This window comes from Strix uralensis, chromosome 10 (assembly GCF_047716275.1).
Source record: "Strix uralensis isolate ZFMK-TIS-50842 chromosome 10, bStrUra1, whole genome shotgun sequence".
NCBI classification, from domain to species: domain Eukaryota; kingdom Metazoa; phylum Chordata; class Aves; order Strigiformes; family Strigidae; genus Strix; species Strix uralensis.
The window spans coordinates 14,556,921-14,584,829 of NC_133981.1; the positions used below are offsets into that span (position 1 = coordinate 14,556,921).

General features: G+C 37.4%; 1 protein-coding gene across 1 annotated transcript; it reads left to right on the top strand.

The window, feature by feature from the left end:
- Window positions 1-870: 870 nt before the first annotated feature.
- On the top strand, window positions 871-27,680 carry DENND6A (DENN domain containing 6A). The gene is made up of 20 exons (XM_074879313.1): window positions 871-1,074; window positions 3,663-3,701; window positions 3,796-3,838; window positions 7,270-7,382; window positions 8,387-8,467; window positions 8,840-8,945; window positions 10,098-10,177; window positions 11,693-11,755; window positions 12,422-12,477; window positions 12,823-12,945; window positions 13,119-13,214; window positions 16,470-16,564; window positions 18,355-18,420; window positions 18,515-18,579; window positions 19,185-19,274; window positions 22,848-22,901; window positions 22,988-23,097; window positions 23,692-23,794; window positions 25,242-25,316; window positions 25,793-27,680. The coding sequence occupies exons 1-20, from the start codon at window positions 886-888 to the stop codon at window positions 25,922-25,924; spliced, it is 1,779 nt and encodes a 592-aa protein (XP_074735414.1). The 5' UTR covers window positions 871-885; the 3' UTR covers window positions 25,925-27,680.
- Window positions 27,681-27,909: the final 229 nt, after the last annotated feature.

Here is a 27,909-nt window from a genome sequence, read left to right on the forward strand (position 1 = left end):
TATTTATTTTTTTTATTTTTAATAAAGTAGCTATTTAGCACTTTGAACTCCACAGAATGCTTTCTGCTGAGACATAAATGGGAAATGGACTGGGCTAAAAGAGTATTTGAAAGCTCTTACATTATTAAATAAAGAGCTTGGCTTTTGGCTAAGGCACTAAAATAGGTTTTAAGGGATTTGGATGCTTTCACTTTTATTATTCCCCTTTCCCGTGCAGGGTCCAGTTGTCCAACCCCCAGCCTGTGGGATATTTCCCTTTGACTCCTGGGTGATGCTCGGTGCTGTGCAGGACATGATGTAGGACATGCGAGTTAATTCCTTAGCGATACCCTTGTGCAGACGCTGCTCACCGAGAGGCCGAGCAGGGGGACAGACCTGCGATGACTTGTCTGGGGTGTGCTGCCCGCTGCAGCCCCCGCGCTGGCGGCCCGTGGAGCCCCGGTGCAGGGGCTCACCCGGTCCCCAGGCCAAGGCAGCTCTGTCCCAAGCCCCCGCAAAGGAGCGTCGCGTGTTCCCTCAGCGCTCGCCCCGGCCCTTGCCTGCACAGCTCGGGCCCGCAGCGGGCGCGGGCGGTCCCTGCGCGGGGCGCGCAGTGCGCGGGCGCGGCAGAGGGACGAGCGGCGCTTCCCCGCGGGCGGGCGCGCCGAGGGCCGCGGATCCGCCCGCCCCGCCCCTTGCGGGCCGCGGGGGGAGCTCTGCGCATACACCACCCCCCCCCCGGCCCCGCAGCGATGGTCGGCGCTGCCCGGCCCCTCTCCGCTGGGGCCCGCGTGGACTCTCCCACTTCGGGCGGCTCCGCTCCCCGAGGGAGCGGGGAGGGGGCGGGGCCCCGCGGTCACGTGACGCCCCGCGGCGGGGGCCGGGCGGCGCGGGGCCGGCACCGCCATGTCGCTGCGGGAGCGGAGCCCGAGCGGCGCCGTCGAGGCCGGGGAGGACGCGGTGGCGGCGGCAGCGCTGGCGGAGCCGGATGGGCCGGAGCGGTGCCTGTCGCTGCTGCCCTGGGACCGTTTCTCGGCCTGGCTGCACTGCGTGTGTGTGGTGGGCTTCGACCTGGAGCTGGGCCAGGCCGTGGAGGTACGTGAGGCGGCGGGCGCGCGGTGGCCGCCGGGCTTCGGCGGGGCGCGCCTCGGTGGGCTTGTGGGCACCGCTCCCTCCGGCGGCGGGCGGCTCCGCCGCGGGGCCCCGCCGGAATCGGGCACTTCCTCTGGTGCCGGTGTTGCCCGGCGGCGGGGGAAGCTCGGCGGCGTTGTGAGAGAAATGTGATTGTGCAAAATCCCGCTGCGGGAGGGAGCGCGCTGCAGCGAGTCTGGCGGAGCGAGCGGGAGGGAGAGCTCTGTGGGCAAAACAGCGACAGCTGTCACGGAGCCTGAGGTGAGTTTAATTATTTTCAAGCAACTGTTTTCATTATGCTGGTTGTCATGTCAGTGTGCCTTCGTGAACGGTTTTCATCTCGTGCCAAGATTTGTGTTAAATGCATCATCTTTCTTTATGTACGAATAGCACTAATTTCCATGGCATCTAGATGTTAAGGAGTTTAGTAATAATGAGAACGCAAGTAGTCTTCGTAATTAAGGTTTTCTCCAGATCGCTGAGGTGTGCAAATCTCTAAACGTTTGAAGCATTTTCCTTGCACCATTAAATGAATGTCAGACTGTGATGATGCGTTAGTGGTGCTGCCATAAACTGCGTTTTTTTTTAACTCCCCGTTGCTCTTTGCCATTTTGAGCAACAGGCAAAGATGTATGAACTTGCGTATGGAACTGCACTGGGGAACTGATGGGGCTGAAAAATAAACTGAAAAGAAGAATTATCATTTGGATCAGTTTCACATCCTGGTTTACCATATTCACCATATGACTGTGCAGCAAACAGTGGTGTGTAGGGCAAAGTGTCTTCTTTTTTTGTTGTTGTTAAATTGGTGCTAGCATATACAATTCAACCAAGGTAGCTATTACAGTATTTAAAACATAATTGATATGCTTTCTTGGCTGCAAGAAAAATGCAGATAAAAACCCATCATACTGTGCTAATTATCTAAGTTGTATTCGCTTGATGTTGTAAGGTGTTGTTAACAACAAAGACAAGTATTTCTGCATAATCTGTTGGTTTAAGCAGCTAATGTGCTCGGTGGCTGAGGGAAGCACAGAGTAGCCTCTGTCCAGTATGCTAACAACCCTGTTAACAGTCCCATCAATTTTAGTTGAATGGATGTGTAAAATGAAACTTAAAATGTCTACATAATTAAGGATTGAGTTTTTTCAGTTACGTTGCTGCAGGAAGAGTAATTAACTTTTAGTTTCGATTAGAATTCTGGGAAGATACACTGACAAGTGAGGAACAGGAATATGAACTCAAGTTTGGTCTACTCCAGTCATCTGACAAGATGTGGATCATTCAGCTGCTGAGTTCTATTTGAGTGTATCGCTTCGCATAAAATAGCATAGGAAAATGTTAAGAGATTAAAAAAAGATGATGATAGGTTTACCAAGTGCAGTGTGCAGGTATTCCACTCGTATGTCTCCTTTTAGCTTCAGTTATGTCCAGCTGTGCAATGTACTATTAGTATCATTGGATAGAAGACTGAGGGAAAGAGAAATGGAGACTTTGTTGCCAGGGGACAGAAAACCTGCTTAGTCAGAGACCAACCAGTGGTTATATTTGTTGTTTTCTATAGAGTGGGATAGGGTTACATTATCAGGAAATGCATTTACTTACATTTTGTTGAACAAGATTAAATTAGGTAACTGGATGTTGGCAGTATGGTGACAGGAGGATACTAGACTAAGTTAGTGTTCTTGCATTGAACTTCTTTTCTTGGAGAAGTTCCCATCTACTGAAGCCATGAAACCTTCTTTGGAACATAATCTTTGAATTTCTGTTTAATTTCCTTTGCTTACAAGCTCACCACCCATTTCAGTAGTTTTGGGGTTTTTTTTTCAGGAACTTTTTCGTTGAAACTTAAGTATCTCAGGTTTGTTCTCTTTCCTGTACATTCTATTCTCACTTGCATGATCACTGATTTTGTACATTCCGGTTTTCTTAAATGATGGTGCTTCCATATCTTACATTGTGTTGCATTGGTTTTGATTTTTGCATTGTAAAAACATATTAAATAAATTTACTTTTTTTTCTGTCAGTACAAAAGCCGTGACTTTGTGAGTGTATTACTTGAGCTTTCACAGTTCTCAGCTCTCATTTGGGGCCAATGTTCATCCTCCAAGAGTCAGTATTAATGTAGAGGGTCTTTAGTGACTGAATTTTGATTATTCCCACCTAACTATCCATTGCAAGAGATTTCAGACAGTAACATGTTGGCTTTCTATGGAATCATCTACTGCATTTCATATGTACAAGTTAAATCTAAAGGATATAATCTTGGTCTCCTTTGAGACTTGTTGCACCAAAAATCTCAAGTACTCTGAATTTTTTAATGTATCTGTATGGTCTCCCAACTGGCATCCAAAATACCTTGTAAAGATGGATGATCAAGTTAGCTTAAAAGCATATGAAAATTAAGAGCAGAGACATAATATTACTAGCTTAATGTTGAAAATAGCCTAAAGCTAGGCAGGTATTTGAGGGTTGTATCATAAAAATATTTAATAGAAGCTTACTGCTTATACCCAGTTTATTTCAAATAAAATAATACTCTTTTCCTGTAGGTAATATATCCTCCACATTCAAAACTCACAGATAAAGAGGTAAGTCATGGTTGCTGTATAAGTATATAATTTGTTTTAAGTTTAGTAATTTCAGGAACTATAACGGCTCTCTTTTCTTTTCCCCACCCTTTAGAAAACCAATATTTGCTATTTGTCTTTTCCAGATTCTAATTCAGGTAAGTGCTTCCTTCACTCTGTAGTTGTCTGTTGTTGGACTAAGTTACATTAAAAAGATAAAATTTGACAGTATATATTAATGGTTTTAGATTAAATACTTATATGAATATCTTAATATTACAGTACAGAAAAATTGCAAATAAGGTTAAATATAAAACTGTAATTGTATTGCAGTAAGGTCTGAGAATTCTTTTTTATTTTATGTAAGTGAAATATTGGGATTGTGAATGTGGAAGACCTTCTAGATGACACACATGCAGACATTACAGAATACTTTGCTAATCTTGCTTTTAAACAAAATAATACTGTCATTGTAAAGAGGAGTGTAGGCACAGGATTTGAAGAGTTTGATAAAGCAAATGAAAGGGATATGGAACCCTCTTCTCATAAAGGAGTGAATGTATGTGTTCTAAATTCATAACAGTGAAGCTGACTTAAATTCAAAAGCATTTAGAAAGAACAGTTGTGAAGGGAAAACCAAGGCTATCTTATATCTTCTCTATTCTTGATGATTGTGTTGCTGTGTGTGGTCCTGCTTGCTAAATTATTCTTTAATCTAAACTTCTGTTCTGCTGCCAAAGAGAAATTGAAAGCATGTGGCTGATGACTTGGACCACCTGGAAAAAAGATATGGCAGAAGTACAGACACTTCCTTTCACGTTTATTTCTTTACAGAAGTCAAAACCTTTAGTAACAGACTTGTCCCTATAACTGCTCTTACTTTGTGCTGTTGGTTGCTCTGCAGCATAACAACTCTGGTATGGGGTGATGCAGGTGTGTGCTTTTAGGATGTGTGAGAGCTCTTTCTTACGTAATTTTACAAAATATCTTGGCTAATTTTTCCCCTTTGTCTTAATGTCATTAAAATTAAGCTATTTTCTCTGTTCTTGATAGCCTGTATGTAAATAGAGGAGGAGCTGCTTTCTATTATTGAAAGAGAAGATGAGTTAACTGTATCTTCTTATTACTCTCATTAATGTTATAAATCTGTCCAACCTTCAGATGTGTTGAAGGTGCAAAATAACACGTCAGGAACAAAAGCAGATTTTTTGGGTTTTTTGGTTTTTTTCAAATAAGAGTGGTAGTAAAGTTATTTTAGGCAGAATAGGTATATGTAAGGAGGGTTTATCAGCAGGAAGAAAAATCCCATCTTTTTGCTTTTTAGAATGTCCATATTAAGAACCTTTAGGTTCGTGATTGTTCTTGGTAGGCTGAAGTTTCAAATGATGTAGAGGGATTACCTACATAGAACCTGCGTTTTAGAAATTAGCTGGGAGTGTATGCTATCTGTTAGAATTTATTTTTCTTGTTGTAGGCTGTAACATAAAAAGAAAAGCTTTGCGTAATATAGCAGTGAAGGAAGCTTTTCGCTTGCAGCTAAATTTGAGGTCAGTCTTTCCTAGGTTTTCATGCTTCAAAAGACTAATTCAGCTTTTTTTTTTCTTTTACAACTACAAATAGATATTCTAGGAATTCTAGTGGCTATGAATTTAGGGGGGAAAATGGATTTAATAAGGTACTAGATGACACTTTTTGGGGTTTTCAAGCTATGTTCCCTCATAGAGTCATCTGTAAAATAATGCTTTTGTCTTTTCTGCATGGACAGTTGAAGAAAGAATAGATGTTTACCAATCCTGTCAAATTCTACATGCCGGAAGAGCTTGTTAAATAAGAAGCCATCATATACTGAATGATATTTCAACATGTTAATGATTAGGGGTAATTTACTTTTAGGTCTTCTGTGTATAGCTTTTTTATATTAGTTTGGGTTTTTGCTTTGGATGAAGGGAACTAGCTATGAAACCTTGGAGCAAATATTTAGTGCTGTGTTATTGGCATGTGCTGTGTTTTTTCTTGTTATGGTTGGATCCATATTGCTAAGTACTTGCTTTAGTTACCTGTTTGAACTGGATGGTTATCCCGTCATACAGTATTTCACTACTTTTGGCTTTGTCTTGGTGCATTGTGGGTTTCCTGCTGCAATGTCAAGGGGTTCCAAGACTCAGACCTGCATCTCTGAACATGCCGGTATTAGTCCACACTGCCAGTTGCACAGCCAGTGAATTTGACTGAGGCTTTGCGCTGTCTGTGGTTGCTGTAGCAATATGTATGGGACTGAAAGAGAAGAAAATGATACTGAGCTTTTAAGTCTGAAGAATGGAGCTCTGCAGTACTGTTTAGTCACTCAGCACTGGCTGATGTAAGACAGGACGGCTGTGAAAAGTTCAGATGATCAGTAGTGACTTCGTGTTTTTTTTTCTGGAGGTCTTTGCAAGTTATGTCCAAGAGCTGTAAGAGCAAAGTGCTAATGAAGCAGTTAGATCCAATATGAAGAAGCAAGTGTCCTCTGCCAGCCAGAAGCTTATTGCTATAACAGTAGCTGTAAGTTTAGTAGTAGATTGGTCTTTATAGTCACCTACATGAATGTTTACATTGTAAGCGTCAAGACAGTCTGCTTACCATGGGTTGGCAATGCTCAGGAGGTTGTCTTTCAATTGAGTGTGTTTATGTTAATAACACTGCGTTCCAAAGGGACTCTTTTTTACAGGTTTACGAGAACGAGTAATGTACCTGCATGTTCTTAAGGTTCTAGCAGTTCCCGTTACCACTGTTCCCTTGAGCAGCACATTCTGTTCAGTTTATATAGCTTCTACTTGAACTAAAGGTTTTTTGGAGCTGCTTCTGTTTTAACAGCAGATGTTTGTAATGGCAACAGCACAGCCACAAGAGTATCAGTGATACAAGTTCTGATACTGCAGTTCTCATGTTCCACCTGGAGAAAGCTTCTTTGATATCTGATACAAAATTAGCCCAAATTTTTTTTCAGACTGCAGATGGTCGATATACTTATGTACGTTTTTCTTTCAGAAATCAATTTTGATACAAATGAAGGGAAGCTTCACTTCTTGAGAGTACTCAGTTTCACATAGTTTTCTGCAGTTGGTTTTGCGACTTTCAAAAATACTAAGTCCTAGGCCTGCACATGGAGTTGTAAGAGATCAGCATAATACACTCCTGCGGTGTGACTTATGTATGAACTGTTTGGTGGTAAAAAAAGACTAAGTGCAGTCATTCAACAGAGAAATGTCATGTGGTTAAGATGATCAGAACTATACAGGCCAACCAATAAAATGTGTAAGAGCAGTAGGAGGACAGCTATTAGTAGAGCTGTTTAAGGACATGACAGTCTGATAAACTCACTGTGAGGCAGTGACTTTTTTTTCCTTCTTGAAGGTAGGGTATTTATTGTTGCCAAAGATGCCAAATTGTTCACTTATAAAAATATAAATACAAAAATGGTCACAATAGCAGTGCAAGATAAATGAATCAAAACTATTACACCTCTTTGGCTGTAGACAAGTCCTCATGTTAACCAAGGCTCAAACTCAGACTACTGTCTATTTGTTGTTTATCTTTTCCCCCTATGTAGGTTGTCTTGGGGACACACAGTTTTGTTTTAGATTTCGACGGTCTCCTGGAAGGAAAGTCTCATTGTGTTGTTTTCTGGACCAATTGGATAGAGATCTACCAGTTTACTTAAAGGTTGGAAATAAGAAAAAATGAAGTTAATTTCTTCTGGGTAATGTTAATTTATGGGTCTTCACGCTTAAATTTAATGCTTGAAAAACGAGATCTGAATTGAATGTCCTAGAAGACAAAGCTCAGTAAATGGTTTCTATAGCATGTCATTATCGTAATAATTAACTAATAATTAGTTCTGTTAACTGTTCTTTAAGTTTTATTACTATGGGTTCTAGCCTGTAAGCAATTAAATGGAAGACCAGACCTATTTTGTCACTGACTAGAAACCTGTAGATCAAGTTGTGAAAGCCATTACTTTTTTGGAAATCTGAAGTGCTTTATAACTTAAAAAAAAAAAAAAAAAAAAGTTGAGGTGTCTCTTTCTGTTTCCACTCTTCATTTTTTGAAGATGGAGCAGTTACATAAAAGAGATGGTGGCCAGAAAGCTTATCAGCATGTCCTTATGGAATATTGAGGCCTTTAACTATGTTAGTGGGAATCTGACTCAAACTCAGTTTAGATCTGGTTGTGTCAAATACTTGAATTCCTCTCTGTAGGAAGGATGAAGATGATGCTTTATCTTTGAAATGCAAGAACATGCTTCCTTAATATTCCAAGAATGTTTTCTAAAACTAATACATTGAAAGACTATTTTTTATCTTTTTCAAGTCAGGGCTTTAAGGTTTTTAACTGCTAAAATCTTTTTAGTGCTACTTTGCAAAATTATGAGCATTGATTTATTCCTCAGGAAGTTCATTCTATTTTTTGCTTTCATGTTGTGTCAGGAGAATGTAGATATAAAAATAGTAAAGCCAGAAAGCACAGCTGTTTCCAAATACTGGTGTTTTCTCTTTGAAGTGCTTATTAAAAAAATAATGCAAATAAACAGAGTAATCCTTCTAGTTTATTGTATCTAATCAACTTTTGAGCTTGCAGGGAAATAAGCTTTTAAAGTGCATATCAAGTGCTTCAGAAAGAAGGACAGTATCAGGTTGCTGTATTGAATTCTTTCCTTTCTTTTGCAGAAAGATACAGCATATTACTATGGCTATGTATATTTCAGACAAGTTCGAGACAAATCATTAAAAAGAGGGTATTTCCAGAAGGTAATTTCTGTTCTTTTAGGAAAATATTAATTTGGAAATTAAAAATTTTTCAGTGACCTCAGAGGAGCAGGAAGAGTATTTCTCAACTAAATTAATTGTTGATTTATAGCAAATTGGTCTAATTTTACATCAGCTATGCTATGTTCCAGCTGCTCTGTTAGAGCAGAATTTTTTTTTGTGTTTAAAAACAAAAAGTTGGGAACTTTTGGGAGGAGTTTGTTTGCAGTTGCCTGTAGTCAAATGTGTGGTTGGCTTGCATGTCTGAGAAAACTCATGCTTGACACTCTCTGAGGATAACAGAAGAACTGCAGTAGAACCGAGGGAAAGGGCTAACTTAAAATTATGTTTTTGTTTTGTTACTCTTTATTTCAGTCACTGGTCCTCATCAGCAAGCTACCTTATGTCCATCTCTTCCGCACCATGCTTAAGCAAATAGCACCAGAATATTTTGAAAAAAGTGAAGCTTTCTTGGAAGCAGGTAGTGTTACTATTATGTCTTGGAAGAGCTCTTATAGTACCACAAACTTCTTTTGGAGAAATAACAACACTGTCACATTCTAGTTTATGTTTCTGTCTTCTTGCATGGTAGAGGGTTGAAATGTTAGCAGGTTTGCTTGATTTCTAGATCATTGAACAGAGCTAATCTAATTTTGGATCCTCCATGGGGGAGTTGCAGATCCCCTCTAAAAAACATTTAGGGTTTTGTTGTACGTTTCAGGACCAGCTCTTCAGCACAAAGAGCTGATGCCAATCTTTACTTTGCACTCTTCACACATTGAGTCCTTTGGGGATTCTGATAGGGAACTGTAGAAATGTCATCTTGCATGATGGGTTTTAGTGTGGGTTTTTTTGTTTGTTTGTTTGTTTTGGGTTTTTTTAAATTTGGTTGGGGTTTTTTTGGTGACCAAAGGGAAAAAGCATTGATATCAGGTGCGTCTGCCTTACTGTAGAACTTTAGCAGCCAGAGAGGGCCAAATGGGAAAGTTACTTGGTCTTTGCTTAGAAGTGCTGTGTTCTTTGTACTGTGTCTGCACTATATATTTATGTCTTTGAGCAGCAATTTGTGGAAATCATTCTTGATGAAGGAATTGTATTTTTTTAATCACCTGTTGATGAACAGTTTTTTTGACAGGTTGTATTACGAACAAAATAAGCTCTGCAGAGACTACTAGAGTTAGTAATGATATTCATAATTGTTTACAACAAAATGCTGAAAAACTTTCTAGCCAAACTAGAAAGCTAGATTTTTCCCTAACTACTTGTGTTTATCTGTTCTGCAGTAGCTAATGTACATCAATGTCTGTGTTCTTTTCAAAGTTTCTTGATATGTAGTTTCATGGCTTCTCATAAAACATTTCTTCAACTAATTGCATGTCTAGTTGCTACAAAAATGGAAGACGAGGATACTGTTTTCTTTAAAGGAAAAACTTTATAGTTCTGATGAAATAATACATGAATGTCAAAAAGGCTGTGAAACTTTCTTTAGAGTTTAGAGTGATCAAGACGTAAGTAGAACTGTTGTGGGCTATCACCACTAATGTCAAATTGCCATGTGCACAAAGGTGATTACAGTGTCATGGTTTAGAGCATATATGAACTAGTTATAAATTATACCTTTTTTTTCTTTAAGTTTGTAACGATGTTGATCGTTGGCCACCACCAATTCCAGGGAAAATACTGCATTTGCCTATTATGGGTATTATAATGAAGGTAAATACTCCTGCACTTATTTTTCTCTGAGGGTGTTTTCCCCTCCATTTACTGTATAGGCACTCACTGTACTCTGCCCTGTTTTCATTGTCTTGTACTTCAGAACAGGAATAGATGTATACTCCACTCAGTGGAGGTCTGGGAGATCTTTTCTTAGGTTCCTTGATTGGGTTGAGGAGGGGAGGATCGTTTATGGTGCATAGGTTAACATGTAATTTTTGTAGATATTAAAAAAGCAATGTTTTAATACAGCTACAAATTGCAGTGTCTATATTATCCTTCTGGAATATGCATTCTAGGAGACTTTAATGCTAAATATATTTGTCAAATCAAACATTAAGTAACACTTCAAAATACTGAGAATTAAGTTCCAGTCAAGCAAATTAAATATATTGATGAAAATAATTCTTGTTCCTGAAGTTTGACAAGTAAGAATCATTTTTGGCCTATGCACCAGAAATTAATTTCTTGGTCTGTTGATAATTTTCAATGAAAGTGAAATGCTTCTGAAGAAAGCTATTGAAGAAGTAGTATCTAGTGCAGGGGGAGGAACTTTGGAGATTAAAAGGTGGCTAAGAACTGGTCCTCTGGGAGCCATAGCATCTCCATATGAAATGCAGTTAAATGGATTTGATGGATCCAGGGGTTGCAGTCAGAAGACATTCGTAGCAGATACTCTCAAGTTTATGGCTAGATGCATCTACATCACCAGGGAGAGGAAGAAGTTTCTGAAGCTGTTCTGAAAGCACAAATTTAATAAAACGGTGTTCTGGATGCTGGATGATAATGACAAGTGTCAGATATGTCTTGTTTGGGTATTGCCGGCATTTATCTCATCAGTAATTCTTATCCGTGAGGGTTGAAATTGTGGTCCTAAGCTGAGTAAAGCCATAATTACTGTCATCTGTGATATTATCCCTGGTTTTTTTACACTGCTTGGGCAGTCAGTTTTAATTGTGTATAAGTTACATCCATTTGTGCACACCAGCTTCCAGTATGACTAAATTTGTAGTACTCAGGACTTAGAGATGCAGACTGTGAGGTCAGAAAAATATGTTTATGTTGTTCAGTCTATTTGAATTCTACCTAATACTCACTATTATGTCTGATGTTTTTTGAGAGGGTTTTTTCTAAAAGTAATCCTGTACCACCTTAAAACCCCATAACCTTATTTCAGATCATTCTCTCCAACATTTAAATGTATTTTTCTTGAAATTGTTGTAATAGTTGTGACTAATGTTATCAATAGTCTTTTTTAACTGAAGTATAATTTTCATATTTTAATACTCCATTTGCTATGTAGTACTACATAGTATTGCATATTCATTCCTGTAGTAATGATTTGTAGTCTTCAGCTACGTATTCATTGTTATGTGCATGTTCTGTAGAGGAAATTAAGCATCATACTGTAGTATACCCTCTTTAAATGTTAATCTTGTCTCTAAGTCAGCATTTTAAGTCTCTGCTGAATTCAATACCAGGAAAAAAAAAAAAATCTTTCTTTTTCTTTCAAAGTTGCGGATTCCAACATATCGTGACAAGCCTGGAACGACACCAGTAGTACAGAATATGCATCAGGTAGAGATTAGATACTTCTATTGTATATGACCCCAAGATAAAGATAAATACCTGCTTTCATTCTTTTACTTTAACCTTGTTTGTAAAAGATTGGTAGCAAATTCTTATATACTTTGATGATAATAAAATCCCCACAGTCTTTGAAACTTTGAGTGGAGGAGACTAGAGTCCTTTCTTAGAGGTATTCTAACCCAATTAACTCCAAGTACTTTAGAAGAGGGTTGTCCAGCTTCTGGAAGAAGATCATTGGCTGACAAAATTACTGAACTTGAACATCCTTTTAATCAGTGAAACTGTACTAAACTAGCGTTTTTTTGAGGATGAAAACCTAATAAAAAAAATCTTTAGCCATAGAGCATGGATATAAAACAAATCTGTACCTTCCTGTACTGCAAGACTGTTGTTTAAAACTGCTTCAGTATTTTATATCTTTTCTGGATGAAAGTTGCATGCCTGAAAGTGGTGTGTATGTTGGGGGAAATCTTGCTTTTAGCACACAAAAATAGTTACTTGTGGAGATAATGTAGTACATACTGCAGTAGTACAGTAGTGGTAAATAATTAGGGTATATACCATCTACTGTCTGTAAGCATTTAAGGGAAACTATTTCATTTAATACCTAGGTATTCTGATGACTAAAAAACCAAGCATTGCGATGTCTTTTAGGCAGATGCTCAGATCTCCATGGCTTTACCAACTGTTCATGAAGTAGATCTTTTCAGGTAGGAGTTTGGACTGACTTATTCCTAGTTGTGAATTTCCACAAGTCAAAGATTTATGATGGTTCCATGACACATATCTCATAGCTTGCAAGCTAAGATTTATCAGTGTTGTTTTTAATATTCTTTCTCTGTAAAGCTGGCTAAAAGGCAATTCACACAACATTCAGGCTGAAACTGCTATAAATGGGGAAGTTCATGAAATGTTGCGTTTTTACAAGAGTATTTTATATTTTTCAAATGATTAAGAACTAGATAAAAAAGGAAGTTTGCAGTAATATTTAATGATCAAATACGTATTTCTTCTGGTTATATTAAGTGTATTAAAATACCTCAATCTGGTTTTAGGTGTTTCTGTCCAGTGTTCTTTCACATTCAGATGCTTTGGGAACTAGTACTGCTAGGAGAACCACTTGTCGTGATGGCACCATCACCATCAGAATCTTCAGAAACCGTGTTGGCACTTGTTAGGTAAATGTAGCGGAGCTTCCTAACTAGTACCTGAGTCATTGTAGATTGCAGTTGAGTGCAACTTCATTTGATCTGAATATAACAAAGCATTACAAATTTTAGATTTGCTTGTTTCTTTAATGAAATTTTGCACTGTACACATACAAGCAGCTTCTCTTCTTTCTACCTTCCAGCTGTATTTCACCGCTGAAGTACTGCAGTGATTTCAGGCCGTACTTTACTATACATGACAGTGAATTCAAAGAATATACAACTCGCACACAAGCACCGTAAGTAGATCAAACTTTGCTGTGAAGGTGTTGCTCAAAACCACTCATAACCATAAATTTGTTTTAAGATACTGCTTAACTATTCTGAATTTCTATCACTAGAGAATTACTTTTAGACTCCTTATTTATAAGATTTATCTTACGGAGTGCAGTAATTAGCAGTTTTAAGTTTTCTTTCCAGTTAGATAAGATAAAGAAGTTATGAAACAATGTCATAATTAAACTACATTTGAACTTGATAGAATACTTGTGTGTAGAAAAAGTAAAACTGCAAATATAGAAGCAAGGTAAGTTTTGCTTTTCTATAAGGGTTTGTCTGTGCAACACCAGCTCCATAGTAGAGTCTTGGGAAATTGTTCTGTAGTTGTTTTTATTTTTAAGCAATTAATAAACAAAGTGACTTCTAGAGTTCAACATCCATACAGCTGTTTCGTAAAGTTAATCCAGTCTGTGTCCTAGTTGAGACAATTTAAAAAGTAAATATCTCTTTGAATTATTTACAACATTTTTCTAACAAATTTAGTAGAAATTAAGATTCTTTTTTTAAGAGCATGAGTCTACAAAAACAATTCTGTTTGTCCTTAAAGCAGTTTCACACTTTTCTCTTTATTTTTTTTTAAATCCTAATTTTATTTTGAAAGCATACACCTCCAATATTTCTTGTTATATGTTACTTAAATGCAGTTTGATTTGGGAATGGAGTGCCTGTGTTAGATTCACCGATGTTGTAAATAAATTTTTTCTAATGTCTGAACAGGGAGTGTTTGTTGGTTTGGGTTTTTTGTTTGTTTCATTGTTTTTTTTACTGTATTTTTCCTCTCAACGAAAGTATTGCCAGAGATACAGCAGTGGGAAAACATACAAACATAAGCACTGTGTTTCAGATTGTATTCCGTGGGAATGGTTATGCAGTATGTAATTTACTTTCTAAAAATAATTCCAGGAAAAATTCAGTTAAACTTTAATAACCCATGTTTAAAAATTGCATCTGTTCCTCTGTAGCAAAATAGAAAGGTTATTCAGTATGTGCGTTAGTATTTGAAATAGAGCTAGAATTGGTCTGGCTTTCTTACAGAAAACAAAAAAATTGGGAAGATTGAAATTAGGTTTTTAAAGCAGTGGCTCTAAGAAGGGGAGGAATCCAGATGATGCAGATTCTGTGTATTTTATTATCTTTAGTGAGAGGGGAGCAAGGGGCCATTTTTCATCTTGATGTTCTGATTTATCCTGCCTTTTCAGAAATTACTTCAGTGGTTTGAAATCAGAATTGGTTCTGGTAGATATGATAGATCAAGGCTCCTAAAAGTGACCAAGTAGCTTACCAAGTCTTGCTGTTATGTCACCAGTAGCAGTGAAACAAGATTCCTCATGATTTACTACCACTTTATCTTGACTTGGAGAATTATTATTTTTGTGCGTGTGTATAAATGAAGCCTTACTTGACTTTAACCCTGAGTCTTTAACTCTCCAGTTAGTACAAGAATGTCAATTTATGTACATTGGTCCAGACCAATTCTGTGTGAAACTTGCTTTTTGGTTCTCACAAAATAGGCATGAGAAGATTTAATACTTGAGTGAAGTTAGGTTAGACTTGTTCCATTCCTAAGGAGAAGGAGAATGCCTGTTTGGGTTCTTTTGAGCCTCAGTTTGTTCCTTAGATTGAGTCTTATTACATGACCATGGAAAGAACATAAGAGAAAATGTCATAAATTGATTTTTCAGAGTCCAACAAAGGAATCTGTTGAGACCTTTTTATGGACACTGGTCTTTACCCTTTTGGAAGAGAGATTGTAAATCATGTATGATAACACTGAAAAATCATGAACAATATTTGTAAATCACAAGGAATTTAAATCAATAATGCAAATGAATTTTAACAGGATTATAGAAAGAGCAAAAAATAATGAAACTGAATTCAAATGAGTGGGGAAGAATATATAATACCTGGAATAAAATGTTTTCAGGCGAGCATACCTGAACAGCAGTACGACTAGGAAGAAGTGATTTTTCTGGTGAAGGTTGAGTCAGTGACAAGCAAGCAAAGACTTCTGAGAAATTGGTGCTGCTCATTCTATAAGATGGAATGCAGAGATGAAAATTGCTATTTCCATAGCCCAGACATTATACTAGGCTACAGAGCTGTGTGATATTTGTCCCGTCTGTGAATGCCTAATGAGGTTTTATATATATATATATATATATATAGTTATAATTAGCAAGTGGAGGGAGGAATGAAAGTCAGAAATGTTTGTAGGTTCACACAGGAATTGATGCCCAGTTGCCATCATGATATAGCTGGAAGAATTGAATAAAAATTTAAAGAAAGATTGCTTGTTGGTTTTGCTCCCCACCTTGCCTTGAGATACAGGAAACTTAAGGGAGGGGTTAAAATTTGGGATGTTTAATGGGAAGAAGTGATGATAACCTCTTTTTAATATGGCAGTTCCAATGAGACTTGCAGTTATACTCTCTCCTTAGCTAACGTTTGGCTGTAAAATGGATGGCAGGCACTATACTGAAAAATACGTTGATATTTCATCATATTAGTGCTGTAAATCCCAGATTGTCCAGGCCTATGCTGTAGCAGCAGCCCTATGCTCTTACTGCCTCTTGTTCTCTGGGTGCCCCTATGCATCCTTGAAGGCAGAGTCTAAGCACAGAATAGACAGAAAAATCTGATAGTTAGTGAGCTTGGGCACAATGCTATTAATGTGCTTGTACTTGATAACTGCTTTTTGACAAAGGACGTTAAAGTGTTGAAAAGGAAGTAGGATATTACGTGTGTCTTAATCATGTCATCTGAGCAGTAGCTCTACTGAGAAGTCTTATGCGAATAGCAGTCACATTGATGTGCACGTCCAAGAACTGGGCGTTTGTTATAATCAAACCTTGAAAAGTAGCAATTTGTTTTTCAAATATGGGTCAGATTCCTGCTCATTAAAGAAAAATAATCATATAATAATTCAGATAATAGCCTGTTCTCATTGCAAACGGGCAGAATTTAGCCAAGAGTCTAAGCAGGTGATGTCACTTTTATTCTCCACTACCATTTGGATTCTAAGATACATCTGTCTTGCTATCTTCTAAAACATAATAACTTTGATAAACATACTGTGCTCTTACATGCAACTTAAAATGTAACTCTTAAATACAAAAGGAAAATAATTTCAAGTTAGCAATTAAAGTTGACCTTTTGTATTCATAAAGACAGAACCTCTTACTGTCATATTTTAAACACTTTTATTATTTTTCTAGACCATCTGTCATTCTAGGGGTGACAAATCCTTTTTTTGCTAAAACACTTCAGCACTGGCCTCACATTATCCGAATTGGAGATATTAAACTTCCAGGTAAAGTACAAATATTTTCTACAATCCTGTGTGACAAGATCTAACTGTGTGCTTATTTATTTACAAACATGTGTGATCTAGTTTAATACTAACCAGATCCTCATGGATGTAAATCTGTCAAGTGAAATTAGGCTCTTGAGTACTGTATGTCTTGTACTGCCAAATCTAGTATATTAAATGCAAAAGGTGGTAATGCTCGTTAGTAATAATGTTTTACCTTTCACATAACCCTGTTTTTGTATTTCTACCAATAAATTATTAAAATGTGAAACATTATTTATTACTGATATTAATTTTAGGGTGAGTAGAATGTAGTAAATCAGTCACAGCAAGTGCACAGATAATAAGGCCTATGTGAAAGCTAAATTTGAATGTTAGAATAATATAACAAGTTGTTTGTAGACAGTATTTTGATAATATATTTCTAATCTAGCAATATTCCAGTAACTATTAATTGTTCAAGTTGGATGATTTCCTTACATGATTGAGTAGAGTTTTAATGTAATCTTTGAATAACATGTCAGTGCTAGCCTGTAATAAAGTACAGCAGTACTCTAATTATTATATGAAATTCCTGAATGTAGCTGTTTGCTGTGACAGGTTCACTGTTCTGTTCTGAAAGCAGGAATGCATAAATATCCAGTTAGGATAATACACCATGGAATTCATTTTTGTAGAATAAGTTACATTCAATTTCTAAATACACCGAGTTAATTAAGGATTGTGTACTGTGTTCAATATAATTAGGCAAGGTTTTGCTTTACTTAACATATCATGCCTGTCCATGCTTCAGAATACCTGTGGGGGTTTGCGGGGCTGTGGGGAGGAGTTAGCTAGCTGCTGCGTTGTTAACGTTTGGAAAATAGAATCTTATTTAAACTATTAAACATATGCAAAGGCATATATACAGGTTGCCTTCAAATTTGATACACAGTTTTAAGCATGAAATTCTACAAGTTTTGATGCAGCTATGTGAAATGCTTTGTCAGGAAGTTCTGAAGATATATCTGTCTGACCTGCCTTTAAAAAATTAAATTTTATTTTTTTAGGGACAAAGAGAGGGCTTGTGGTTTGGGGTGTTTTTTGGGGGTGCTGGGGTGTTTTTCCCCTTGTTTCCTCATTCTGCAGCTTCAATAGCAGTTTATACTATTTTCTGAAGTCGAGCATCCAACTAGATTCAAGAGGAAGGTTCTGCTGGGGCTGCAAGACTGTTAACAGGGCTTAGGGTCTTCTGGCTGGAGAAGGGTATATTTGAAAAACAAACCGAAAAAACTTAGCTTGGCCTAAGGAAAAGGAGACTTAAATTAATTTTCTTACGACACTTAATCCACGACTACTGTTTTAATTTCTTGTGTACAGTTTTTATTTTGGCCAAGGTACTAAAGATTTTTTCTTGAAAACATTTACCCTAAGGGGAACAAAGGAAGAAGGAACAAAATTTGAAGTTAATGAAACAGTCATTCACTGCTTTATAGTCAGTTTTTTTCTTTGGCTGCTTTGATTCAGAAGGTCATCTTTTCATTGTTTTGGTTTGGTTTTGTTGGGTTTTTTTCTTTTCAACAGGGAACCCTTATAAAATGAAAAGCCTGTATGCTGTTGTTCATGCTTACTGGATGTTTCTGGACATAGTTGGATGCTTGTTGATGTTTCGAATGCTTCTTACAATATTAGACCGTCTTCTAAATGAAAGTATCTGTTTCTAAAAATCAGTGAAATGTATAGCACATAACTGTAGTATCTAATAATAGAGAGGGAGATTTCAAGTAAGGTTCCTTTAAATGTTTTGCCAGGTGAAGTTCCAAAGCAGGTGAAAGTGAAAAAACTGAAGAACCTAAAAACTTTGGACTCCAAACCTGGTAATAAGTTGCTTCACAGTTCAGTTAACAGTATTTTAATTTTAAAAATCATACCCCATTTTTCCTTTGGCTATATGCTGCTTTTTTTCTTTAGGTGTTTATACCTCTTACAAGCCATACTTGAACAAAGATGAAGAAATCGTTAAACAGTTACAAAAGGTAATACTGCAAATCTCTTCTTAATGGAAATTGTTTTGTGTACTGTCGTACAGTGTTTTCATTTAAGGCTGAGCTCTGTCTACGTAACTGAAGTGAAGCTGAATTCTGATTCCTTTGCCCCAGTTCATAACTCCATAGATAGATATACATCTTCACTGTAGAAGGGCTGCTGATTTGTTAGTAACGTGAATGGTAGAACTGAAGAATGTAGCTCAAGAATCTAGAGAATTGAAGTGATGATCCGTTCATCTGTTTCAGGTTTTCTACCCTCTGCCATCCCGGTCTAGACCCTTTGGTCTAGAAATCTCCTGTGTAAGAATCAGTTTCCAAACTTTAACTGATTTGCACAAGTTTGTTTATAGAATTTTTTTTCCCCTTTAATTTCTTTACATGAAAATAAAAAATCAGCAATTGAAGGGATGAATATCTGTGCAAAAGGACTTGACGGTATGGCTTTCATGGTTCAGGGAAGGGGGTGCTACGTGTAGGCTTATGGCAAATGAATACAGAAACACTGGAATAAATATTCATTAAAAAAACCCCCATAGCTACTTACATACTTTGAGGTAACAGACTTATTGTGGTATTTTATTTCTTTTTTTAAGGGTGTGCAACAGAAACGACCTACAGAAGCACAGAGTGTGATTCTTCGGCGATATTTTTTGGAATTGACAGAAAGTTTCATTATTCCATTAGTGAGTTCTTAGACTAATGGGTTTTTTACATATGTAATATGGAGTAGCTTTTTTGGCATTAGCCTGACTGAATAAGTCCAGTAACTAGCAGTGTACCCCTGGGGTCAACACTGGGTCCAGTACTGTTCCGCATCTTCGTTACTGATCTGAATGATTGGGCAGTGTGTAGCCTCAGCAAGTTTGCTAATGGTGCAAAACTGGGAAGAGCAGCTGATACACCAGAGGGTCATGCTGCTCTTCAGAGGGACCTCAGCAGGCTGGAGAAATGGGCTGACAGGAACCTCATGCAGCTCAGCAAAGAGAAGTGCAGTCCTGCACCTGGGGAGGAATAAACCGATGCAGCGGTATGTACTGGGAGGCACCAGGCTGGAAGGCAGCTGTGCAGAAAACGATCTGGGGGTCCTAATAGACATGAAGTTGAACATCAGCCAGTGATGTGCCCTTGAAGCACAGAAGGCCAACAGTGTTCTGGGCTGCATTAGGAGGGGTGTTGCCAGCAGGTTGAGGGAAGTGATCCTTCCCCTCTGTTCAGCACTGGTGAGGCCACTCCTGGAGTATCATGTCCAGTTCTGGGCTCCCCGGTGCCAGAGAGAGATGGAAGTACTGGAGAAACCAGTGAGGGGCCACTAAAGTGATTGAGGGACTGGGGCGTCTTTCATATATGAGGAAAGGCTGACAGAGCTGGGACTGTTTGGCCTAGGGAAGAGAAGGTTTGGGGGGATCTCGTCAATGTATGTAAATCTGAAGGGAGGATATAAAGAAGATGGATCCAGGCTCCTTTCAGTGGTGCCCAGTGATGGAATGAGAGGCAATGGGCACAAATTGAAACACAGGAGAGTCTGTCAGCCGTCAGGAAACACTTCTTTACTGTGAGGATGACTGAGCACTGGCACGCAGGTTGCCCAGAGAGATTGTGGAGTCTCCATCCTTGAAGATATTAGAAAAACTGTCTGGGCGTAGTCCTGGGGAGCCTGCAGGTATGACTGAACAGTGGGGAAAGGAGCGGAGTTGGACCAGATGACCTCCAGATGTCCCTTCCAACCTGAACCATTTTGTGATTCTGTGAATAATATTTGAGCTACAGAAATTAGCCATTAAGCTAGGTCTTGACTTTTCTAAAATACTATAGTCTTACAATTCTTTAATTAGCATAAAAATTATGAAGGCCGTAGCTTAATGTCAGAAATGAAACGCATACCTAGATAAAATGTTCACATCTCAAAAAGGAATGCTTCTTTGCATGTGTTGCTAGACAGCATTTTCAGATGTTTACTTGCAATTTATTGTGTAGCATTTGTGCAAAGCAAAACTCTGTGTGCTATATTTTAACATGGAATAAGAAGGAAATTTCTTTAATCCTTCCTCAACACTTGGAACCCCTGTCCACTGTTGAAGTTTGTTTGGTTTTCCCTTTTAAATGTCAGGGTGTTTCCCTTGACCTTGAGAAATGTCAGTATTGCAAAGGTAGAGTTGGAAGGAGGTGCTTTGTAATGAGAAGAGCTCTTAAGTGTATACAAATTAGTATTTGCTGTGATAGCTGAGTGGATACTACAAGGTAATTTTTGATTATTATGTGAAAGATCAACCAATTCCACTGGTAAATTAGACTGGCTTATTTTTTTTCCTTAAATATTTATTCTGTCTTCTAGTGGTAGTGCTTTTCCATGCAAATCATTAAAGTTTAGAGAAGTTTTCCCTTTTCTGGTCATATTTATGCACTCACTGCTGTTATGCATGGCATGAGAAACTGTATCTAGCACATCTCGGTTCCTTTCATCTGCCTTGTCCAGGCAGAGCATTTCAGTGCTTGTCCTCCAGGCAATTAATTTACTTCTCTTACTTCTTTGCAGACTCACTTATCTTTGCAACTCCATTTTTACCTATATTCTATCTGATTTTCAGAGAACAATGTGTTTCTCCAAAGGTAGACCGTTTGGGTTTTGTTCTGGTTTTCTTTTTTTTTTGTGGATTTTGGAAGGTTTTTGCCATTGGATTACCTGCAGTAGACAAATTTCAGCATTCAGACCTCCCTGGGCAGTTGTTTTATGGCCTCAAGGCAGCTGTTTCCTCAGATTACTGTAGTATTTGCAGGATTTTCAAATCTGACACCTATGTCAAGTATAAACAAAAGTTACAAGAGATTTTTGAGAAAAGGGCAATGTCTCTATAGTTAGATGCAGAGTGTCTAGAACTGGCAAAAGGATTAATATGAAACTCAGCTTTACCTCTGCCTCGTTTCCTGTCAGGAAATGCTAATGGCCAATACCATGTAGCAGGGGCTACTGGATTTGCTTTCTAACTTGTACATGAGGATAATGATAAATAGTTCTCATACACTCTTACCTAGCATTTGGAGGTATGAAGTCCGAGTAATGATGGACTTCACCAACCCAAAAAGTTCTGGGCGAAGTTAAGTCATTTCTGGACAAGTGGTTAAAATTGGGAAGTGCTACCTCAGGCATAGGATGTTTACATATCAGCTGTCCCATTCTGAGCTCCCTGAATACTCTGTGGATGACCTGAACTTTTCATCATTTTAGAGCATGCATGATCAGGTCCAATTTCTGTCTGCAAGAACTGGAACATCCCTAGAAACTCATTTGTCTTTCAGTGTTAATGATTAGAGGAGTTTTTCCTCAAAACTTGTCCTTCTCTCCTGTTCTTTTGAGACAGGGTGGACATGTAAGGTGAACCTAAAACCCTTCCCTGGCATTCCTCCCCTCTTTTGCTCAAACTTTCACTTCAAATGAAAAACTTAGTATGTTTTCTGTCACATATCTTAGTTTACAGGGTAACATAACCCTTTGCATTCTCTGCCACAAGAGAAGTATATGGGGAGGTCATCTGTTTCTTCAAAAGATAGAACTAGACTTTTCATAATGTTATCAAAGCTGATTATGCTGGCAGATCAAAATGTGTGGCCATTCGTGTACAAACACGTTCAAAATGTATAGCAGCTTTATCGATGTGCTTGTGTGAATTGGCAAGGCGGAGCTGCGTCCTGTCATCAGACCTTAAGCTTCAGCAGTGGCCTTGCTGAGAAATGTCTCCACTACTCATACAGTAGATAGCCTGCGGGGGCTCTAGCTATGCCTTTGCCAAGAATTGCTACTGCAGAGATGCTCACAGCTGATACAGCGTTTTGTAGGTTCTATATTTAATATTTGTATGAGGGACTCTGAAAGTCACTTCCAAATACTTGATACAAAGGGGGATTACTGTTTGGAATCACCGATGATACGGATGTACCTGTGGTCTATCACCAAAGAAAGAGAGATTATTTGTTAGTGGCTGGAGTTCAGGATATATATATTCCATGTATATGTTTGTTTCCTCTCCTCCTTTCCCTCCTGTCCTTCTTGAACCTTGCTGACATAAAGTTCTGTAGTTGGGAAATACAAATGGTATTAGATAAGCTCCTTATGCTCTCATGTGGTAAATATGCATGACCCCACCCTATACCAATACTTAGAAGAGAAAATGCTGTGGTCACAAGTGATAAGTAAACATACACGTGGACTGTATATCTTTAATACTGGTTATACAAACAACGTTTCTTTTTCCTTTCCCTAGGAACGTTACGTGGCAAGCCTAATGCCTTTGCAAAAGTGCATATCACCATGGAAGGTAAGGAAATACAATTCAAATGGGCTGGAAATTGGTGATTAGAGAAAACAGTTATGGCATGCTAATGATATTTTTTCTTTCCATAGAGTCCACCACAGCTTAGGCAGTTTAGCCAAGATGACTTCATGAAGACACTGGAAAAAGCAGGACCACAGCTCACATCAGGTTTAAAAGGAGACTGGATAGGACTTTACAGGTCATTTCTTTCATCAGCATAAAAAATTAAATTATATAAATGAAGACAGATCAGTAATATGAATGCTCTTTTCCTGAGCAGACTTACCAGTATTGATTTGAATAAGACTTACTTCTAAAATATATGCTTTAATAGGAATTGATAGTGCTTAGTATACTTTACTCACTTAAATCTGTTTCTCTGTAACCTGTTAATGGTTTTCATAAGATGCTACTAACAGTACAGGTCTCTGTATACCAGTATTTGTAGGTTTATTTCTGGTTCTAACTTGATTTCTCCTTCCAATCAAACACAAAGATAAAAATGAGGATATTATGAACTGAGGTTTGCTCTTTTCCTGACAAAATTACTGATCTTTACTGTATTTCAGACACCTTTTCTTTACATCATTTTCTCAATCTTTGTCTTGATTAATAGAAGCACCTGTTATACTCCACTTAAGAATATAACATTTTTTTGAAAGTAAACAGAGAAAGGGTCCTAATATCTTCTTCAACCTCAAACATAATTACTTTACATTTGATGACATAGAAAACAGTTTTATCAAAATTGTAATTAAAACACAAAATGTATTTTGCTTTGGTGTTTTACCAGGCATTTTTTAAAATCACCAAACTTCGATGGTTGGTTTAGGAGCCGGCAGAAAGAAATGACACAGAAGTTGGAGGCCCTTCATTTAGAAGCACTCTGTAATGAGGTTAGAAAAATGTGTGCTTATGATTATACTTATCATCTTGTAATAAAAACATATTCTTCCTCAAGTCAGTTTTATTCCTGCTGTTTTCATTGGTTGAACATAAAAATGCTGACAATTTTGTTAAGTCTGATCTAGCAAAACATGATTTTGTTAACCAATTAAAAGCTAGAACTAATAGCAAAAGAGAACTTGTTATAACAACTGTTGTTGGTAAAATGTATCTTTAGTACTTTTTTGTTGTGTATTTTGAAATTGAATAAGACACACCCCAAAAAATATTTTTTTTCTCTTATTTGATAACGTTATTTCATTCAGCTTCCTTCCTTGGCATTTCATTTGACAACACAGTTTTAGTTGTGATATAGTTTGTAGCTTTGAAGGTATACTCAGGGAGTACCATAGAAAATCGACAACTGATTAGATATGGATAGGAAATAAGCCTACAACTGATCCATAGTAATTGGAAGCTGAGAAGTGAAATCTGTTTATTGCTATATAACAAAATGCCACATAAATGATCTTGTGTTGTAAGCTGAAGTGAGTATCAGTGTAATTTGAGTCCAAACAACTGATAAAGGTATCACAAGAGGAGAAGAGATGGTACAGCTAAAGAGGGAATAGGAAGAACAAAAAAAAGTAAGTCAACACCACAGGTTTAAACCAAACAAAAAATTGCACTAGTTATTTTAAAAAAGCCATTGATTTTTATTCCTTGCCTTGTCAATTCCCAAACAGCATGTTGTAGCAACCCAGATAAATTGTTCAAATAGAGCAGCCCAGATAATTTGCAGGGCAATAGCTAGGTCATTACGTCACCTAGAATCTATCCAACTATATCTGTCACTAGCTTATTGCAAAGAAAAGGAAATGTGTCACAAATTTATTACTGATTCTGCTCCTTATTAGCTTTTTCTTTTGATCCAAGTGTTAACATCTTTCTGTACATGAGCAAATGTCTTTAAGTGAATAGGAAAGGGGTAGAGGAACACAACCTCCATAAGAAAATGCACTTAATGAGTATATTTTAATAGTTATCAACTATGCAATCTCCTTTAATGCCCTAGAAACAAGAAGTGTTGCCTGGCACTATTTTAATATTTCATTGTGCTGGCAGGTCTGATTTGGTAAACATTCACTGCCATTTTGCATTGTAGATGCTATTTTTGAAACTAAGTCTGTTTGGCATTTTTTTAAAAATTTTTTTTGTATTTGTCTGTATTGCGTTTGTGTGTTAGTCTCCTGTTATGTTAAGTCCTGGGCAAACATGCAAATAAAGCAGATTTTGCGGTTCACAGTAGAGACAGTACATGAGTAAAATGAGTTTAGTAAATGGCATGAGAGTAAGGAAAAGAAGACCCATTATAAACAGTAGGTGTTAAATTAATATTACTTCTGAAAATGATATATGTTGCCCTAAATATTTCAATGCTTAATCTTATTCTTTTAGAACTTGGTTTTCTGGAGTCAGAAGCATACTGAAGTAGAAACGGTGGATCTTGTCTTAAAGTTAAAGAATAAACTGGTAAGTAACTGAATTGAACATGGCTCAAATTTGCGTGACTTAACTAGATGAAAGTATTATATAGTTGTGTTTACAAGTACATAAATGAAAATATTCTTTCAATCATTCAGATTTTTAAAACAAAACCAGTTCATTTCAGCTATGACTGAAGAGTTAGCTAGCTTCCCAGCATCGTCCAGCTATGTTGGAAGCATTGCACTGATCTTGGTTTTTTAAAAATTAGTTGGAACTTTGTGACTGACCTGAGGGGTAGAAAGGCTGAATCCTCGGTGAAAAAGAAAACCAAACTCTCTTGTAATTACTGAAAGTCCAGATCAGTGTTAGCTCATGCTGTTGTGTGGTTATTGAGGAAACCTGCTATTGTCCAAATTCCTATTCAATTGGCAAATGAGGAATTCATTTTCCAGATTCAATAATGTGTTGCATTTTTTACTTGCATATTTTAGTAGAAATCGTATTTTATTGTACCTTTGCAGTTGCAGGCTGCCAGAGAACATCTTCCTGTGAAAACTGACACACTGAAAAAGCTGGAAACACACATCAATGATATTATACTAGCACTTCCAGATGACTTACAGGACATATTGCTCAAAACTGGTACAACATGATTTCTACTGGGCTTTTTTTGTGCAGAAAACAAAAAGGCAAATGTAGTTTCACAGAAGACAGTGGCTTACCAAGTTGGGAACACAGCTCTAAACAGTATATTAACACTACAAATGGATTGTACTAATAGTATAGCCCACTATACTATTTTCACTGTTTTTTCCACTTAAATACCAATGCAACTAAAGGAATTCCAGTGTCTAATGATGTTTGAAATAAGTGCTCTTAAAAAAAATAAATCTATGGGCATATGAAACTATAACACGGTATGGGACCACAGTGCAGTGCTGGCATTGCAGAATGTTTTCCAATTGGTGCTGCTATACCCAATCCTGTTAACTCAGGGGTAAGCAATATTGATCCTGTACTGTCCTGTTGATGTAGTATCTGATTGCTTTTCTTATTTTTCTTTTAGTTTTCTTCTAGTGATAAGTCCAACTGACATTATGTGACATGGTCAGAATACATTATAATTGAGGCATTTTACTGTTAAATCATTGCTTTCAAAAGTGTTTCAGGGACAGCTGAAATAATCAGATCAGTTCCTAACTTTCTTCCTTTGTCCTTCTTACCATCTTTCCAAAACCATATAAATTTAGCATCTTTAAAGAAGAGAAGGCAGCTGACAAAAATTTCCTGAAGAGAAGTCTCTTCCATTCAATGTCAGTTAATTAGGGTGCTCTTACTCACATGCCTTAAATATAAAGTAATGGTATACTAATTGGTGGTTTTAAACTACTGACATTCAGGATTTAAAGTGGATCACTACTGTAAATGTAAGCATGCAGTATTCATCACAGGAAATAAACACATTGGTGTTCTAATATGGATTTTAAAATCAGTGATTTCAGTAGAGTTAGCTGATACACAATCTGTTTCAGTTGGAGATGATGGCAGTTAGCTCCGGTTATAATTATTTTTTTTACTTTATATTTTTTTACTTATACCAGTAGGGTGTTTGAGGAGGTGATGGGGCTGGAGGAAGATGATGTTGTCTTCAGCTGAAAAAAGCCTATGGAAAGGTCAAACTGTGGCAAGAAAAGATTGTAGCATGAAATTATTCTCAGTATATGCATATAGCAGACATGCATAAAGAGTAATTTCCTCTTGCGTATTAAGCAACAAGAATGTGATGTTTATCTTCTTGAACAAGTTTCAGTGGTATATAAGAACTCGGCTGCTCCACATGCAGTGTTGTACTTTGAATTTCAAGTAGAATAAACTTAATGCTACAGTGTACACACGGCATATGCTTTTATATGACAAGTGAATCACAGTTATAAAAAAAACTTCTGCTTTTAAGTGCTTGGATAGAATTTTTAAAAACTTACAACATAATCCTGTTATAAGAATATGCTTTTTATGATAAATATTTCATACCATCTTTCTAAAAATGTCTTATTTAGATATAAAGTGTCACAATGGTATTTTTATGAAAATAATGTATTTTAATACTGTTATGGTTTGTATACAATTACTCATGACCAGAAGTTTAATGTCTCATTATGTTACTTAAACTACACCACTTCAGCATTAATTTCTAACTTGCGATTATTTTTTTTTTTTTGCACACCCTGATGAATAGCATTTCTGATCCAGAAGTTAGTAAGTGGCTGTTCTTATACTAAATCATCTTAAATATTTAACCTGGAGCACTGTATAGTTTCTTAAAACCATGTAAACTGGTAACTACTATGATAACTATCACATGACTGCAAATATGTATTTTTGTAAAAGAAAATAAAGGGTTTTTAATTATTTTTTTTTTCTTTGGAAGTTATGTCACTTGGATGATGGGTGTGGTCTATTTGTTTGCTTTTCCCCTCTCCTGTGTAAGCAAAGAGGTTGAGCAGCTTGTAGAGACTGCTGCTTAGTCTGACTTGATGAAGCTGTACCCCGTAGGTGACCAGAAAGACCTGATGTGACGGAGTGGTGTTGTAGTTTGATGATGCATCATGGTTGTAATATGATAGCGCTTCAGGATCCT